Raw genomic sequence first — 13,710 nt, 5'->3', positions numbered from 1 at the left:
ACTGCTTTTTGGTAAATGAATGAGATTTCTGGTGCTCATGCTTTCTTTCTGTATACAGAACAAGAGCAGATATGATGTTAGTAGTCTTCAACTCCTCAAAAGATGAAGCTAAAACACCATCAGATCCACTCTCACACCAGCATTGAAAAGCAGGTAACTCCTCTAACACAGCAGAGCTAATATTTTGCAAGTTGTCATAGTCTAAAACATTGTTGTTTTTTTTTCCAATATCCTAAGAGTTGCTCAGAAGGCGTAAATGGTCTGTACTTGTATAGCACTTTATCACCTTTCGGTCTCAAAGCGCTTTAACATGGTTTTCCCATTCACTCATTCATGAGACAGATCACCATGCAAGGTGCTGCCATCAGGAGCACATTCACACACCGATGGTACACCATCGGGAGTAACTTAGGGTTCAGTGTCTTGCTCAAGGACACTTAGGCATGTGGACAGGAGGAGCTGTATTCTCATTTAATTTTGAAAATCACCCTGATGAATTATTTTCAAGACGAGAGCAGCAAAGTACTAAAACATCATACACTATACAGTAATTACATAAATACATTACCAAAATGTTTGCTGTTAGATAGGGTCATAATCTCTGATCGGTGTAACAGTGTAAATGAGAGGTTTGTTGAAATGTACAGTAGTTACATTTGACAAAATAACAGATTAATGCGATAAAGCACACACAGTATTATTATTTAGCGCAATAGGCTACATGTTTTTTGGCTAGCAACATTAAATATTTTTTTAAAAACACCTATACAGTCTGTAATTTTTGATAAACCCTTCCTGCAAATTCAAAAATGGTAAACTAGGAAACACCCCAGGCAGTTAACTGTCTGTAATTAAAAAAAAAACAATGCAGTATTTGGAAATACCGCACAGTTTGTCGGTCGGTGTTCGGATTAATTTGACATTTATTAGTCATTGAAGATATACGCGAGTTACAGGTAGTGAATGTTAGGCAATGCATTGAATGCAAAATTAAGCCGTTGGCATGTGTGCTGGTGCATGTAATGCACATGTTTGTAAGGCGAAGTAGTGGTCTCGGAGTGTCCTTTTCCTCAAAGTGAACACTGTGGCGAAGACGAGCAACTGGCGCCAGCCATCAAATCCCCACCCCCACCCTCTGGGTGATCTGCAATTATGTCAAGAGGGGAAAATGGTGTCCCTTTGAAAAGTGTTCTTCATCAAACCCAATTAATTACGCTCCTTTCCCTTATTATTTCCACCGTGGACCACGTCCCGCTTGTCAGCCTGTTAACTAGAGCCTGGGCCCCAGAGAAAGTCATGCTTGATCAAGCAAAATAACATAATAATGTCTGTAATTAATTACTAGTTCTGAGTGGCTCTTGAGCAAAGTCTGGGTGTTGCTACATTAAGTCTTTCTGACAAAGGTGTAGTGAGAGACAGTTATGACTAAATATAGCCGACTCAAACACTTTTCATCTTCATCTGTATTATGCCAAACCACTGAGGCATGTAAATGGAATGAATATTTAGCCGTTGGTCTCACTGCAAAACTCAAAAGTAGCAATCACCTGCAGGGCAGATAAATAACTTTACTAGTGGCATTTATGTCATGTCCTGTGTAATTATGTTCATAGTGCAGTGGGCTTGAGGGGCCTAGACATTATTTTTCTCATTATGTTACCAAGAATCAGCTAAGCCAAGTGTAGCCTGCTCTCGTCTCTGCCAACTTTAGTATTAATCTTACCAACAAGTCTAAAACAGTTTATATGTATTGGCAAGTTTCCCTCTCCAGTGGCTAAAATACATTCATACTAATTTGTTTTCAAACATGTCCTCAAGGGTTTAAGCAGTAACAGTCCACAAAACATTGTAAAAACTAGAATTTAAAAAATTTTTTTTTTTTTTTTTTTTTTAATGTTTACGTGTTTTCTCTTCCTCTTCAAGAATCTGGGGAAACAACTGTTCCCGTATAATGTATGAACCTGAACACATCTCATAAAAAGCTGTTACATAGTCTATTTCCTCCGGCAACCTTTAAGCTGTGAAGCTTCAGACAGATGCTGTACGTGTCATAAGTTCACAGTGTGACAAAAAAATAGAAGGTATAGAGTTTAGTTTGTCTACCAAATAATGCATTCTTGCAAAGTACTGGGATATAAAATAGATCTCTGTGCAATTCTCCCTCCCAAAATAAACTAGGGCAGTTAAGCCACACAAGCTACCGGAGGGCAATTATAGCTTGAGCCCTTGTGGCCTCGGCAGCCTAGCAGGTGGGGCCCCCTGACACCCCTGGTTGGGCCTGATGGAGTGGAGCTTCATCTGCCTAACGGCCTGGCAAAGCTCCACAGGCCTGGACGAACACAACAGGCCTCCATCAGGCCAGCTCTCTCTATCATAGCTTACATGGCCTATTGTGTACTAGTGCTCATTAACAGCACAAAGTCATGTTGGTGGCTCACTCATGGATGTGTAGAAAAAAACAAAACAAAGTCCACAATCAAAGTGTTTCTAAAGTAGTGCTCTGTAACTTTATTCTGTGTTTTTGCACATGGGAAAAACAAGTCACATTCTAAAAACTTATCAGGACTAATAATTAGTATATAATAATATTGAAAATTGATTTGGCTTTTTAGTCCACTGCAGTCAACAGGGAGTAGAACAATAAACAATAAAACATATTAAACTGACAGTATTGGTGCCGCCATTTGTAGAGGCCATGATACACAGAAAATGTTTTGCCAGATAAATTGACCTCAAAGCATTGCCAGAGTACTTAGTATTATCTTTAGATGAGTATTTATAACACTTAACTAATGACAGTTATTTTTTAACAATGGGCAAGATGTTTTGTTAGCTCCTGATCCCTTGATTCCATGACATAGGTTGCAATCAGATTCACAGTACTGCTATCCCAGCACCCTTCTGCATTCATTTAATGCACCCACACTGGTCCAATAGTTTAATACAACTTAAGAGGTAAGAGGCTGCCAGCTCCCAACAACCTTCTCACTCTAAATCCTTAAGTGAATATTTTGTTAACAATGCAATGAGGTGCGTCCTTTACTAATAAGGATGAAGATTAAGCCAGTGCATAAAAATGAACAAGATTCATATGTAGTACTGTAACTTCCAATTCTGTTGTATCTGTAATATAAACAGGCAAGGGGAGGGGAAAAGTTAATCAGGTCTTGAAAGGGGTTTTTCAGGGACATCTGAGGGCATTCTGTCTATGGCTGAGAATCCAGGGTTAATCGCTTTAAAAGCAGTAATTAGGTGTTAAGAGGTATGCTTGTCTGTTTAAATTACCCTCCAAACCAGATTACGCTCTGTGACTTCCGAGAACCTCCCCCCATCAGAGCTCGATGCTCGTCAAAAGGCCATTTCAATATCCAAAATATAAAACACTCATATTCCCTTTTAATCCAAATCAATGTTAAACTTTTGTGGAAAAGTGGTTAAAAATACACTTTTTTGCTCACTTTATAACAGCTGAAAAATTATAAAAAAAATGCTGGGCAATATTTTCACTGTAAAACAGTAAAATGGACAAAGAGAAAACCCAACCATATAGACATAGAAAAACATTCTTGAACAAACCAAATTTATACTATTGTATTTATTTAGTGGCGTTCTAAAGAACTAGATACCAACACCTTAAAAGCACAGTACATTGGTCATTAATGGTCATTATAATCCTCATAAAAATATCATTTAAAGGAAGCTGGAAAATCGTAAGCCCAGGCACCTGTAGACAGATAGTGCTAGTATTATGTTTTTTTTTTTAATAAAGTATCTTATCAACACAAAGGTCTTAACACTCCTCATTTAAGACAACAAACTTGTCAAAATCTGTAAAAATTTGTCATCATGTCAACAACTCAATACAAAAGCATGGCTACTTCTGATAACATGGCTCTACTCAACCTCTCTCTACTGCTTTTCAGTTAGTCAAATCTCTCCGAAATCCATCAGATGTACAAAACAATTGCTGACAAAAAGGTTTTTTGCTTTATGAAGTCAGCCCTCATGTTTACTTCGTCAAACAAGAGTCTGCAGCCAAACCTTTTGTGCTGAACCAAAATAAAGGATCCCCAGAGATAATACTTTTTGGGGCTAATAAAATGGTTCATTCAAAATTAAATACATTTTAAAGTGAACTTTAAAAATCACAAAAAGTTCATTTTGAGAGTCGCTTCTCTGTGACGGTGATAAAATATCGGACTTTCAAACTTCTTTGGTGTCATGTATCCTCTTCATTGGTACATGGGTCAGACAGTGTAAAAGCAGTTTGTAAACATTAACAAGAGCAGCTCAAAAATCCATCCATATTAGATTACATGTGCTGCCAGGTTTTATCCATTGACTGAATGTGCTCTTTGGCCTTCATCCTGAGTGCTGCAATGCTGGAACTCCTGTCGTCCTCCATTGGGTATTTATCGTTGAAGCTGGGTGGGCACTGGTATGCAGGTGGGCCCATAGGCTGCATACCTTGGACCATGCCAGGCGGGGTGTTGAGGAAGGTGTGGCTTGGATAGGCAGGCTGCAGGCCCTGCGGTGAACCCATGAACCCTGGAATGGTATGCATGGGTGTGGCACTAGAAATGGGAGAGGTCAGCCAGGGATCTACTGGCATTGGGTTGGGCACCTGCCCCACGTTAGGGGGCATGGGGGGACGATTGAAGGATAGCATGGGGGAATCATGGAGCTTCATGGTGCTAGTGTCCATCTTTTCTTGACGTCTCCACTTCGCCCTACGATTCTGGAACCACACCTGGACAGAGTGAGATGACTTAAGATGAGATTGTTGCAGTGACATTGAGTGAGATGACTTAAGATGAGATTGTTGCAGTGACATTGAGTGAGATGCGATAGCAAAAATCATGCTATCAGAAAAAATACATAATTTTCAGGGACTATGCTCTCTGTAAGTGTGTTTTATGATAATACCTCAAAGAGGTGGCGCAATAATGGTTTCAGGAGTGGTGTTTGAGGTTAAAATGTATGTCTTAAGAGTGAACACTTGTTTTTTCAGCCAAGTCAAAACAAAAGCTGTTATTCAATGCCTAAATTTGGCACAATGGACATAAATATATGGTTAGGTTAAAAAAGTATGTACATCCCATGGAGATTGTTGAATTTTTGAGATATTTTATCCTCCAAACAAATGACATACAATTGACATTTTATATGGATTAGTACATTTATAACACCTTCAATCCATAAAATTAGAATCAGGGGTTCCATATTAGTTGGCAATGATTAGAACTTACTTTGGGAGAGACAAGTGGGACTTGTCTGACATATAGGCTCTGATGTTCTCTTTACTATTGAAGTGTGTGATGTTGTCATGCTAAAGAGCTGTCTAAGGCCTTCAGAAAAAAATGGCTCTGGATGCCATTAGGATAGCAAATGATTTAAAAAGATCTCTAAATTATTTGAAATTAATCAAATTCAGACACCAACACCAGACCTTTTGAAATGATGTCTCTGGACAGACAAATCAAAGAGTTGTTTGATCGCAGTAACAGGTTCAGACCAAAGACAACTTTTAAGGACACAAACCTCATTCTGTGAAGTGTGGTGGTGAAATGTTACGGTTTGCAGGCATTGCTTAAACTATGGATGCAAGAAAACCCTCAAACATTTTGCAGCTGATGAAATGTGTTGATTGAAACTTTTGACAAAGCCAATTTTCCCTGGAGTTGTGTTCAAGTATATATTTCAAAGAAGATCAAATATGTCAAAAAAGCCAACAATTTCTGTGGACTGTACTTACTTTTTCACGTGATCTTATTAAGTAGAGTGCAAATATATACTTTATATTTATTAGTCTTTACCTGAACTCGAACTTCAGGTAAGTTGACCTTCATTGCCAACTCTTCACGGCTGTAAACATCTGGGTAGTGAGACTTCTCGAAGGCTCGCTCCAGCTCATGAAGCTGATAGGTGGTGAAGGTGGTACGGTTTCTTCTGTGTTTCTTTTTAGTGTGCTCTTCCTCTTTAATATTCTCTGGAGACTCCTCAGCATCATCCACTTCCTTCTGAAGGTTGCCCATTTCTCCACCACACTTGTCTCCCGAGAAAAGGTCCGATTCTAAGATAAAGGACAGGATACATACATACAGTAAACTTCAATTTTTCAAAATGTCTTGGATGTCTCCAATTAAATAACCAAAAGAGGACACTCCTTTATTCATTTGTAATTGTTGATTATTATAAAAGGAATGTAACATTTTAACATACTGACTTATCAAAAAGTGAAATCTTTTTTTTTGTCTTATGATAAAACAGCTGAATGACTGATGACTCTTTTTTTGCTGTAAAGGATTTTTGAACCCCAGGGGTTTGGCAAGTCCAAATGAAATCACGTCTTTCACTGAATTCTTCCCTTGCAGTAATCCCCGAGTAACAGATGCCACCAGTTAAACCTGCAAGTCCATGCGTTCTCTAATCTATCAAGGGATTTTAGGTGGCTTTTGCACAAGCTAAGTAAACAGTCGTAGTCCAGATTTTCTCTTCCAAGAAATGGAAGTAGAGCAAGTAAGCCATGTGAGCGATGCACCAAAGCTCATTAATCATACCAAATCGTTTTAGGCAACATGGTCAACAGCAGCAGAAGCTGCAGGGTATATCATGAAGAGGGAATGAGTGGGATTATAGCTTTTTATACTCATCAAAATTATTTTTGCATGTCAGCATCCCATTTAGATAGTATTTGCTTTGGATGTCATATGGCGAACTCTACATTAAACATAAAGCTGTCACAATGAATGTTTTAATGTTGGTCAGAAACCAGTGTTCGGCAAATGACTCTCGCTCTGGCTTTAGCATCAAATTATATTTGTATATTAGAGGCATTAAGATTCAATAAAAATGTGTAATCGCCGCAAATGGCAGGATTTAAACAGTTTAAAAACCAAACTGAGTTGCAAATCTTGCAGATAAATCTTAAATCATATAAGATGCACAAATTTTTCGCATTGTTTTTTCCGACAATGAAACAGTGGCACTGAGTCTTTCATATGTATCTCAGTGGAGAATAGAAGTTATACCCAACTTGGATTGTTTGAAATGGATCCTAATAGCAACAACTCTAGTTGTAGCTGTTCTACCCATTGACCTTTATCTGTTGTGGCCACTGTACTGTTTGAATATCTGTATATTTACGTGTCCACAGACTGCATATTTGATATTTTATGTTGAGCCTCTTAAACGTTTTTTGGTTTTTAGCTTTTTGCAAAGTCTGTAAGATTTTAATATCTAAAATACCAAAACAACTTAATTATGTCCCTAAATTACTTCACAAAATATAACAATATTGCAATAGATAAATCAAGCTTACGGCATGTGAGTAGGTTCCTAGCATTTAAAAGGCCATATCAATCACAGACATTATCTTCATAATAGCATTTTTTTTGTTCGAGAAGTTGTAAAAAAAAACCTGAATGGAAACTAATAGAATTATGCATCAATCAACTTCCTTTACTTCACTCATATCCAGTTGATTGATAGTAAATGTCACCTAACAGCTAATTTCACAGGCTTGTTAACCTCTTATTTCCAATCAGATCCATCAGTGGATCAAGACTTGTAAAAGCCTGCTGTGATGACAAGCTGTGCTCTAAATCTCAGGACATTATTTGAAATTCGCTCAACATTCCAAAGAGACTAAAGGCAAAAACGACAGCAGGCTAAATGGACCTTTCTCACAATAGACATGGCATGAAGAGCACCAGTGTAACTAACTGCATTAATCTTGGCTCCCCTCCATTCAGGTGTGCCAATAAGCTTGCATGCACAACACCCAGGACCTGGCAAAACACCTTAATGGAATGTAACTGGTATTCATATTAGTGGCTACAGCCATGTTTAACAAGTTAAAAGAAAAAGAGAAAGCCGTGTTACTTCTAAATGTATGTCAAATTATGTGCCAGACACAATATATTTCCATTTGCTATAAACGGTCACTGAATTCTTAACGCAAACAACATTTTAGAACCAGCAGACAGAATTTATATGTGTATTTTCTCTAATTTAATGTGATGTTTTATGTGAAAATCAGGATCCAGTAGTTTAGTTTAGACACTAATGAGCAGATCTAACATTATCGTGGGTACTAAAAGCATTTTGTTATTAATCCATCTTTCTTTGGCTGGCCTTTGTATTTGTTGGTCTTTTAATTGTGACAATCCACTTACTTCATGATATTTTCTGAGATATGACAGGAGTATATTTTATCCTTAGAATATGAATATAAAATACAGGGATGAAGGTATGCTCCTACTTTACAACTCACCACAATTGCTGATATGGCTTTCATAGTTGAGTTTGTTATATCCGTGGCCTCTTTAGTACACTTTTGCACTGTTTTATTTGCAGTCTGATATACAGAACAGATTCATTATGGTTTTGCGAGCCATAAACCATCTCACTACAATTTGACATGTACTTTTGTAAGCTTTGTAGCTTTGCCAAGAACTATTTTGTGTCTGTGTCTTTAATGGGCATTGATATCAGTGACCCTCTCTTCTGATTGGCTGACTCTTTTCTGAGTGGCGCATGTCCCGGCCAGCCAAAGCTTTATATTCTCTTGTAGCTTGCTAGACCCGCAACAGAATGACGGTTTATTTTCTTCCAGAAAGGTTGGGCAATGGGCTGTAGTGAGGCAGACATATGACATTAGCGTGAGTTAGTGAGTAAGTTAGTAACTTGCAGAAGTCCAAAAGGCACAGTTGCTGAAATGGGGCAATGTGCTTTACTCCATTGACTGATTGTTTTGACACTTTCAAGAATTTATATAGCACTTTAGCCCTACTTTATAATCATAAAACTTATGGAAATCTAAATTTTTTTCCAATATGGGACCTTTAAAAAACGAATTTCCCTGAACCCACAATACAGAAAATGTGTGTGGGTGGTTGGGTGTGTGCGTGTGTACCTGGCTCACCATGGTAGGAAGAATGTTGGGAGCTGTCACCCAGTTCTGGGAGGTGCCCATAATGGTCTGACTGGACCTGCTTGTCAGGGTCCTGTGGGTTTGCTCCATTGGCTTTTTGGCTGTCATCAGCTCCTACTGAATGCAGTAAGGGGTCCTGGTCTTTAGTGAATCCCAGTATGACATCGATACTGTGGACCCTGCCTCCACCGTTCGACCCAGCACCTTTTGCCATGTCATAGTTGTCCAGGCAACTATCATCCACTATTCCCAGGGTATCCATTGACAAATGCATCCGAGCCTTTGGAGACACAATCTCTCAGAAAAAAGCAAAAGGCTACCAAGTGAGATGAGGTGGGGAAGTTGTTTGACAGAGCTGTTGTTCTGCTTCACGTGCAATGGAGTAGATCGAGCTGAAGTGTGAGGACTGTATCCTTCAAGGATCACTTCAGTGAGGTTGAATGTATTGTTTCCACAAAAGCAGAACAAACTCACATCTTTGTCTGTAAGGGAGAAACGGACAAAAAAAAAAAATACAACACAGTAAATCTATGCACTTCCACTTTATAGGTCATTTAATAGCTTGACAATTTTCTTTAGAGACTGTTTTTACACTTAGTATAAAAATTGTGGAAATTAAACGTTTCAATGTAGTATCTGTATTAGCAGCTTATTGTTGTTAACAGGTTCCCTCGTTTAGCTTAAGATACATTACTTTAAGCAAAGAGTGTGATTATCTTTGTTAAATGCTATTTTAGTGTCTATTACTTAAATTCCATTACAATGGATAAACAGTCATGTGTTGTTGATAACACACAGGTCATGTTTTTACCAAAATATTAAAGGAAGAATTTGAGTGAGTCTGTGAAGAATCTTTGCTCTGCACGCCGACTCTTTTTGGATCAAAGTTTTTGTTTAGTTCATCGTATCTAAAAAGTAACAGATTTTCTCTTAACCCTCATTATCATCAATTTACCCTTTACAATTTAAAACACGTGTTTTAATTTTTACAATTATACACCACTTTGAGAGACACCAAAAAGCAAACTGCACTTAGACGATATTTCCGTCTCTTACTTCAATACAATTGAGCGTTATGGAAACCATGCAGTTGACATTAGACAGAATGCACAGGAAATAAAGTACATTAAGTGTCTTACCTTGCTTCAGGTTCCTGACACAGGCTACGCTGCGCACATGGTGTCTCTGTAGTCCATAAGTAGACAAATGACACTAACAATATCTACTGTAGGCACTTGTTACTCCCGGATAAGTCCCTGAAATCCCCTGCAAACAATCGTGCAAAGGTCCTCCTGTTGGAGTCCTGTGCAAAAAGAGCATGTAATGTCTTTCCTGACAAAACTCTCCTTAACAACACAAGACACCAAAGCTGGCGGGGGAATGGTAGTAAAACCAAAGGGTTTAAGAGGTTTATTAATTGGAATCCTTCCCCTTTAAGAATGACTGACAGTTGTTTTCTGGTCAAGTAATTGCTCCAAATGTGTCCTGCATTCAGACCACAGAGGGAGGCCATTGCTAATGAACCCTCAACAGAACTTTCTTTCAAAAAATCTATTGTCTGAAAGATAATGGCTTGTACGGAGAGTTTTCACTAATCCCTTCATTATAGACAATGTAAGGGGGAAAAGACACAGAGATGGACTTTTAACTTGAATGGCTGCACACTGTAAAGACTTGTATTCATAAAATAGTTTCATTCAAGTAGGCACTTAATGCTTGCATCATTGCATTTGGAATAGCAGGCATTAAATTAAATAAAACAAAGGAATGATTTACTAGTGGTTCAAAGCATTTTGTGGAAAAATAGAGAGCACATCGTAATAATTGATTCCAACATATAAAATAATATATTAAATTATACAGTGAATATAATTATAGTCCACAGCTTAGTTTGATGTCTGATGATGTCTTTTATGTTAATGCCTCCAACAAGAAGCCATAAAAACACCAAGGTAAACTGAAGAGAAGCAGAAGAAGTAAGGGATAGTCCTTTATTTAACCTAATTAATGAACCGAATCCATACCCCTCCTTTAAAATGTTTTAGTTGAAACTGCAAGTCAAAAAGTTGTTTACATCCGTCAAATAAATACATACTAAGTAGCACGGTCAATCAGATAAATAATCTTCTTGTTCTGCATTCTAAGTGGAATTGGGTTAGAGGCATCAGGGGTGTTTCCACCTACAGCCAGGAATTTTCTCCTTTACTAGCTGCCACAACCAAAGCTGTTGCAGCAACAGTAGGTGTTGCAGAGATCAAGCCCATCCTTAATTAGCCTAAAGACTTCACTAGAGATTTCCTCTGACCTCATCCCTGCTACCTGGAGATATATTTAGTCCTTTGCACGTCAAACACAAAATCCAACATGGAAAAGTGTTGCAGAAAGTAGATTTTTTTTTTTGACAATATGTTGAGTGTAATCATTAATAGGAAAGAAAAGGTTTCAAAAATACAAATTTGTATGAAAATAAGCTTTCACATTGTTAATCATCAGCTAAGCCACAACAATAACATGCTGACCTTTTTTTTTTAAAATATTATTTTATTATCTATGTAACTCCTCCTAAAGTTGGTTTATTTAAACAAATTGTGAATCTTTGATTGTTTGACCCTTGAAATGATTTTAGACTTAAAGTTTTCTACGTTTAACTACATTGTTGGACTCCCAGACTTCTTAACTACAGAAAGAACCTATTGAACCTAGCAATGGATACACCATCTTCTAGGAGTCAGTGAGAGGGTAAAGCAGATGAGGAATTGTAAATGCAAACAAGTTTAAGGCCATCTGGCAACATAGGGCAACATAGCTAAATGCGATCAATGAGCAGAATGGCTGTAGGTTAAGTGGCTTTGGCAGCCCACCTTTTGTTGGTGGTCAAGATTGTATTGCAAGAAAGGAGAGACTGAAAAGCCCATTACTTTTACCTGGGAATGAAATACAGATGAAGTTGCCTGCCCGACGGATTTACAGCCAATTAGGTTACTGCAATGTGGTGACTATTAATAAAGTCAGGCCCATAAGGTGCTGCAGGGCCACCTTTTTCTAACGTTCAAGAAAAAAAAGAGCAGGCAAAAAGTCCCTGTGGTGGCGGGGTGTGGTTAGTTCAGCTGCAGGGGGTAGAGAGTGGGAGGAGTGGTTCAGTTGTAATGAGCACATCTGTGTGGCGGTATTATTGCACGTGCTGATGAGCTCTCCCCTATAAAGGGAGCAGGGAGAAGGAGGAAGAGGAGAAGCGGCTACACGAAGACATTGGTGTATGGGCAGGGCAAATGAAGGCATTTTACACCCGAACGTACGACTGAGCGTGTCATCTGTGTCCGGGAGAGACCCCGGTAGCACCAACCTTGCTACAGTCCCTTTAATTAATTAATTAACTAATTAACCTGTAACACCCTATTTCAAAAAGTGTTATTTGATAGTGTGTTGTTGTGTTTTTTAAAAAGGCACAGCGGTAATTAGTAATATTTAAATATTTATAAATTCCATGTACATTTTTTAGTAAACCAGCATGGACAAATCATGCAGGGGCCTTACAATGATACACATATATTTAGTTAATAATGATTTGTATTCATTTCACACCTGTCTGCTCATACTTGGCCATATGTACTTGAAAATGCTGTTGTCACTTTTGACAAATAATGTTTAATCCTATTTCTTGGATCTAATTAAACAAATATTCCTCATGGCATTAACTAGTCGGCCGACTTCATTAATGGCTAATATTTATGAGATTTGCTTGATGGTTCTAGTGGCACCCAAGTCATAGACGAGGGAAACTGATAATCATTTTATCACATTAATATATTAAAGCTGTCCCTCTTTGCTTGTTTCCCCATTATCCTAATTGAGTACAAATTGGTTAAGAGGGTGCAGTATGGCTATCAAGCGCCTTAGTTTTATCAGATGACAATTTAAGCCCCTGAGATCCTATTAGGAAGAAAGCAGCTAATGTTTAAAGGCGCTGTGTCAGCTTACAGGGGGAAAGGGGGATGGTGAGCAGCAGGGGGATGACAGGGAGATGAGGGAAAGGGAGGGTAAGATGCTGAGAGACTGGTCATGTGATCAAGTCAAGCTGAAATGTGAAGAAATAGCTGACTCAGTTGTATGTATGAAAGCTAATTATAATTTTATTTAGACAGTTGATAAAGTGCTCTTTTAAATTAATTTTGATTAAAATATCAGTAAGGGGTCACATGACAAGAGAATTAAAAAAAAAAATGAAGTTTCCTTTATCAAACAAAACAAATGATGTAATGGAACTGTCAGGTAACAGAGGGGACAGAGTTACAAGGGTAGAAAGTTTAATCCAGGATTAAGGTGTATGTCCTATAATGTGTTCTATAGGTACAAGCAACTCGGAGTTGCCAAATAAAATTCAGATGCGTACAAACAGTAAACCACATCTGGGAAGAACAGGTTGTGCTGTAGTTTTAAGTGCATCCTTAACAGATTTGCAGTTCTTTAAGGTCCTAAATGTACTTATTAAACCAGTGCTTTTGTCCTACAACTATGTTACTTCATTGACTGATGCAGATGGAAGTCATGAGGGAAATGAATCTGCGTGGCATTCAGGTACTTTAGTTTTTAATCCTTTGTTTATCAAAGAAGTCAAAGTGTTTACCGTCCCTCTACTCATCCAGATTAGGACCTTCTCATGGTTAAGGATTTCCTTGCTTAATGTCTAATTTTTACCTCTTTACCGTTTTAAATAAACAAAACACAAAAGCTTTTGAGTGATTGTCACAAATGTTCTATATTTTAATGAACAGTAG

The 13,710-nt window shown here is 38.0% G+C and overlaps 1 protein-coding gene across 1 annotated transcript; it reads right to left on the bottom strand.

Annotated features, from left to right (window-relative positions):
- Positions 1 to 4,312: 4,312 nt before the first annotated feature.
- Positions 4,313 to 9,209, bottom strand: rx2 (retinal homeobox gene 2). The gene is made up of 3 exons (XM_069158056.1): positions 8,927 to 9,209; positions 5,817 to 6,073; positions 4,313 to 4,750 (listed from the first exon to the last, which is right to left on the bottom strand). The coding sequence occupies exons 1-3, from the start codon at positions 9,207 to 9,209 to the stop codon at positions 4,313 to 4,315; spliced, it is 978 nt and encodes a 325-aa protein (XP_069014157.1).
- Positions 9,210 to 13,710: the final 4,501 nt, after the last annotated feature.

This window comes from Embiotoca jacksoni, unplaced genomic scaffold (assembly GCF_022577435.1).
Source record: "Embiotoca jacksoni isolate LCO1_2020_lvr unplaced genomic scaffold, fEmbJac1.0.p SCAF_22, whole genome shotgun sequence".
Lineage (NCBI taxonomy): Eukaryota > Metazoa > Chordata > Actinopteri > Embiotocidae > Embiotoca > Embiotoca jacksoni.
This window is presented reverse-complemented; position numbering and strand designations above follow the sequence as displayed.

What these genes read in the sequence shown, in the direction of transcription:
- rx2 (XM_069158056.1), bottom strand. Translation starts at nt 9,209, where the DNA reads ATGCATTTGTCAATGGATACCCTGGGAATAGTGGATGATAGTTGCCTG. An exon ending in CCAACATTCTTCCTACCATG is followed by an intron (nt 6,074 to 8,926) that starts GTGAGCCAGGTA and finishes CCTTTATCTTAG; the next exon opens with AATCGGACCTTTTCTCGGGA. An exon ending in TACCTGAAGTTCGAGTTCAG is followed by an intron (nt 4,751 to 5,816) that starts GTAAAGACTAAT and finishes CACTCTGTCCAG; the next exon opens with GTGTGGTTCCAGAATCGTAG.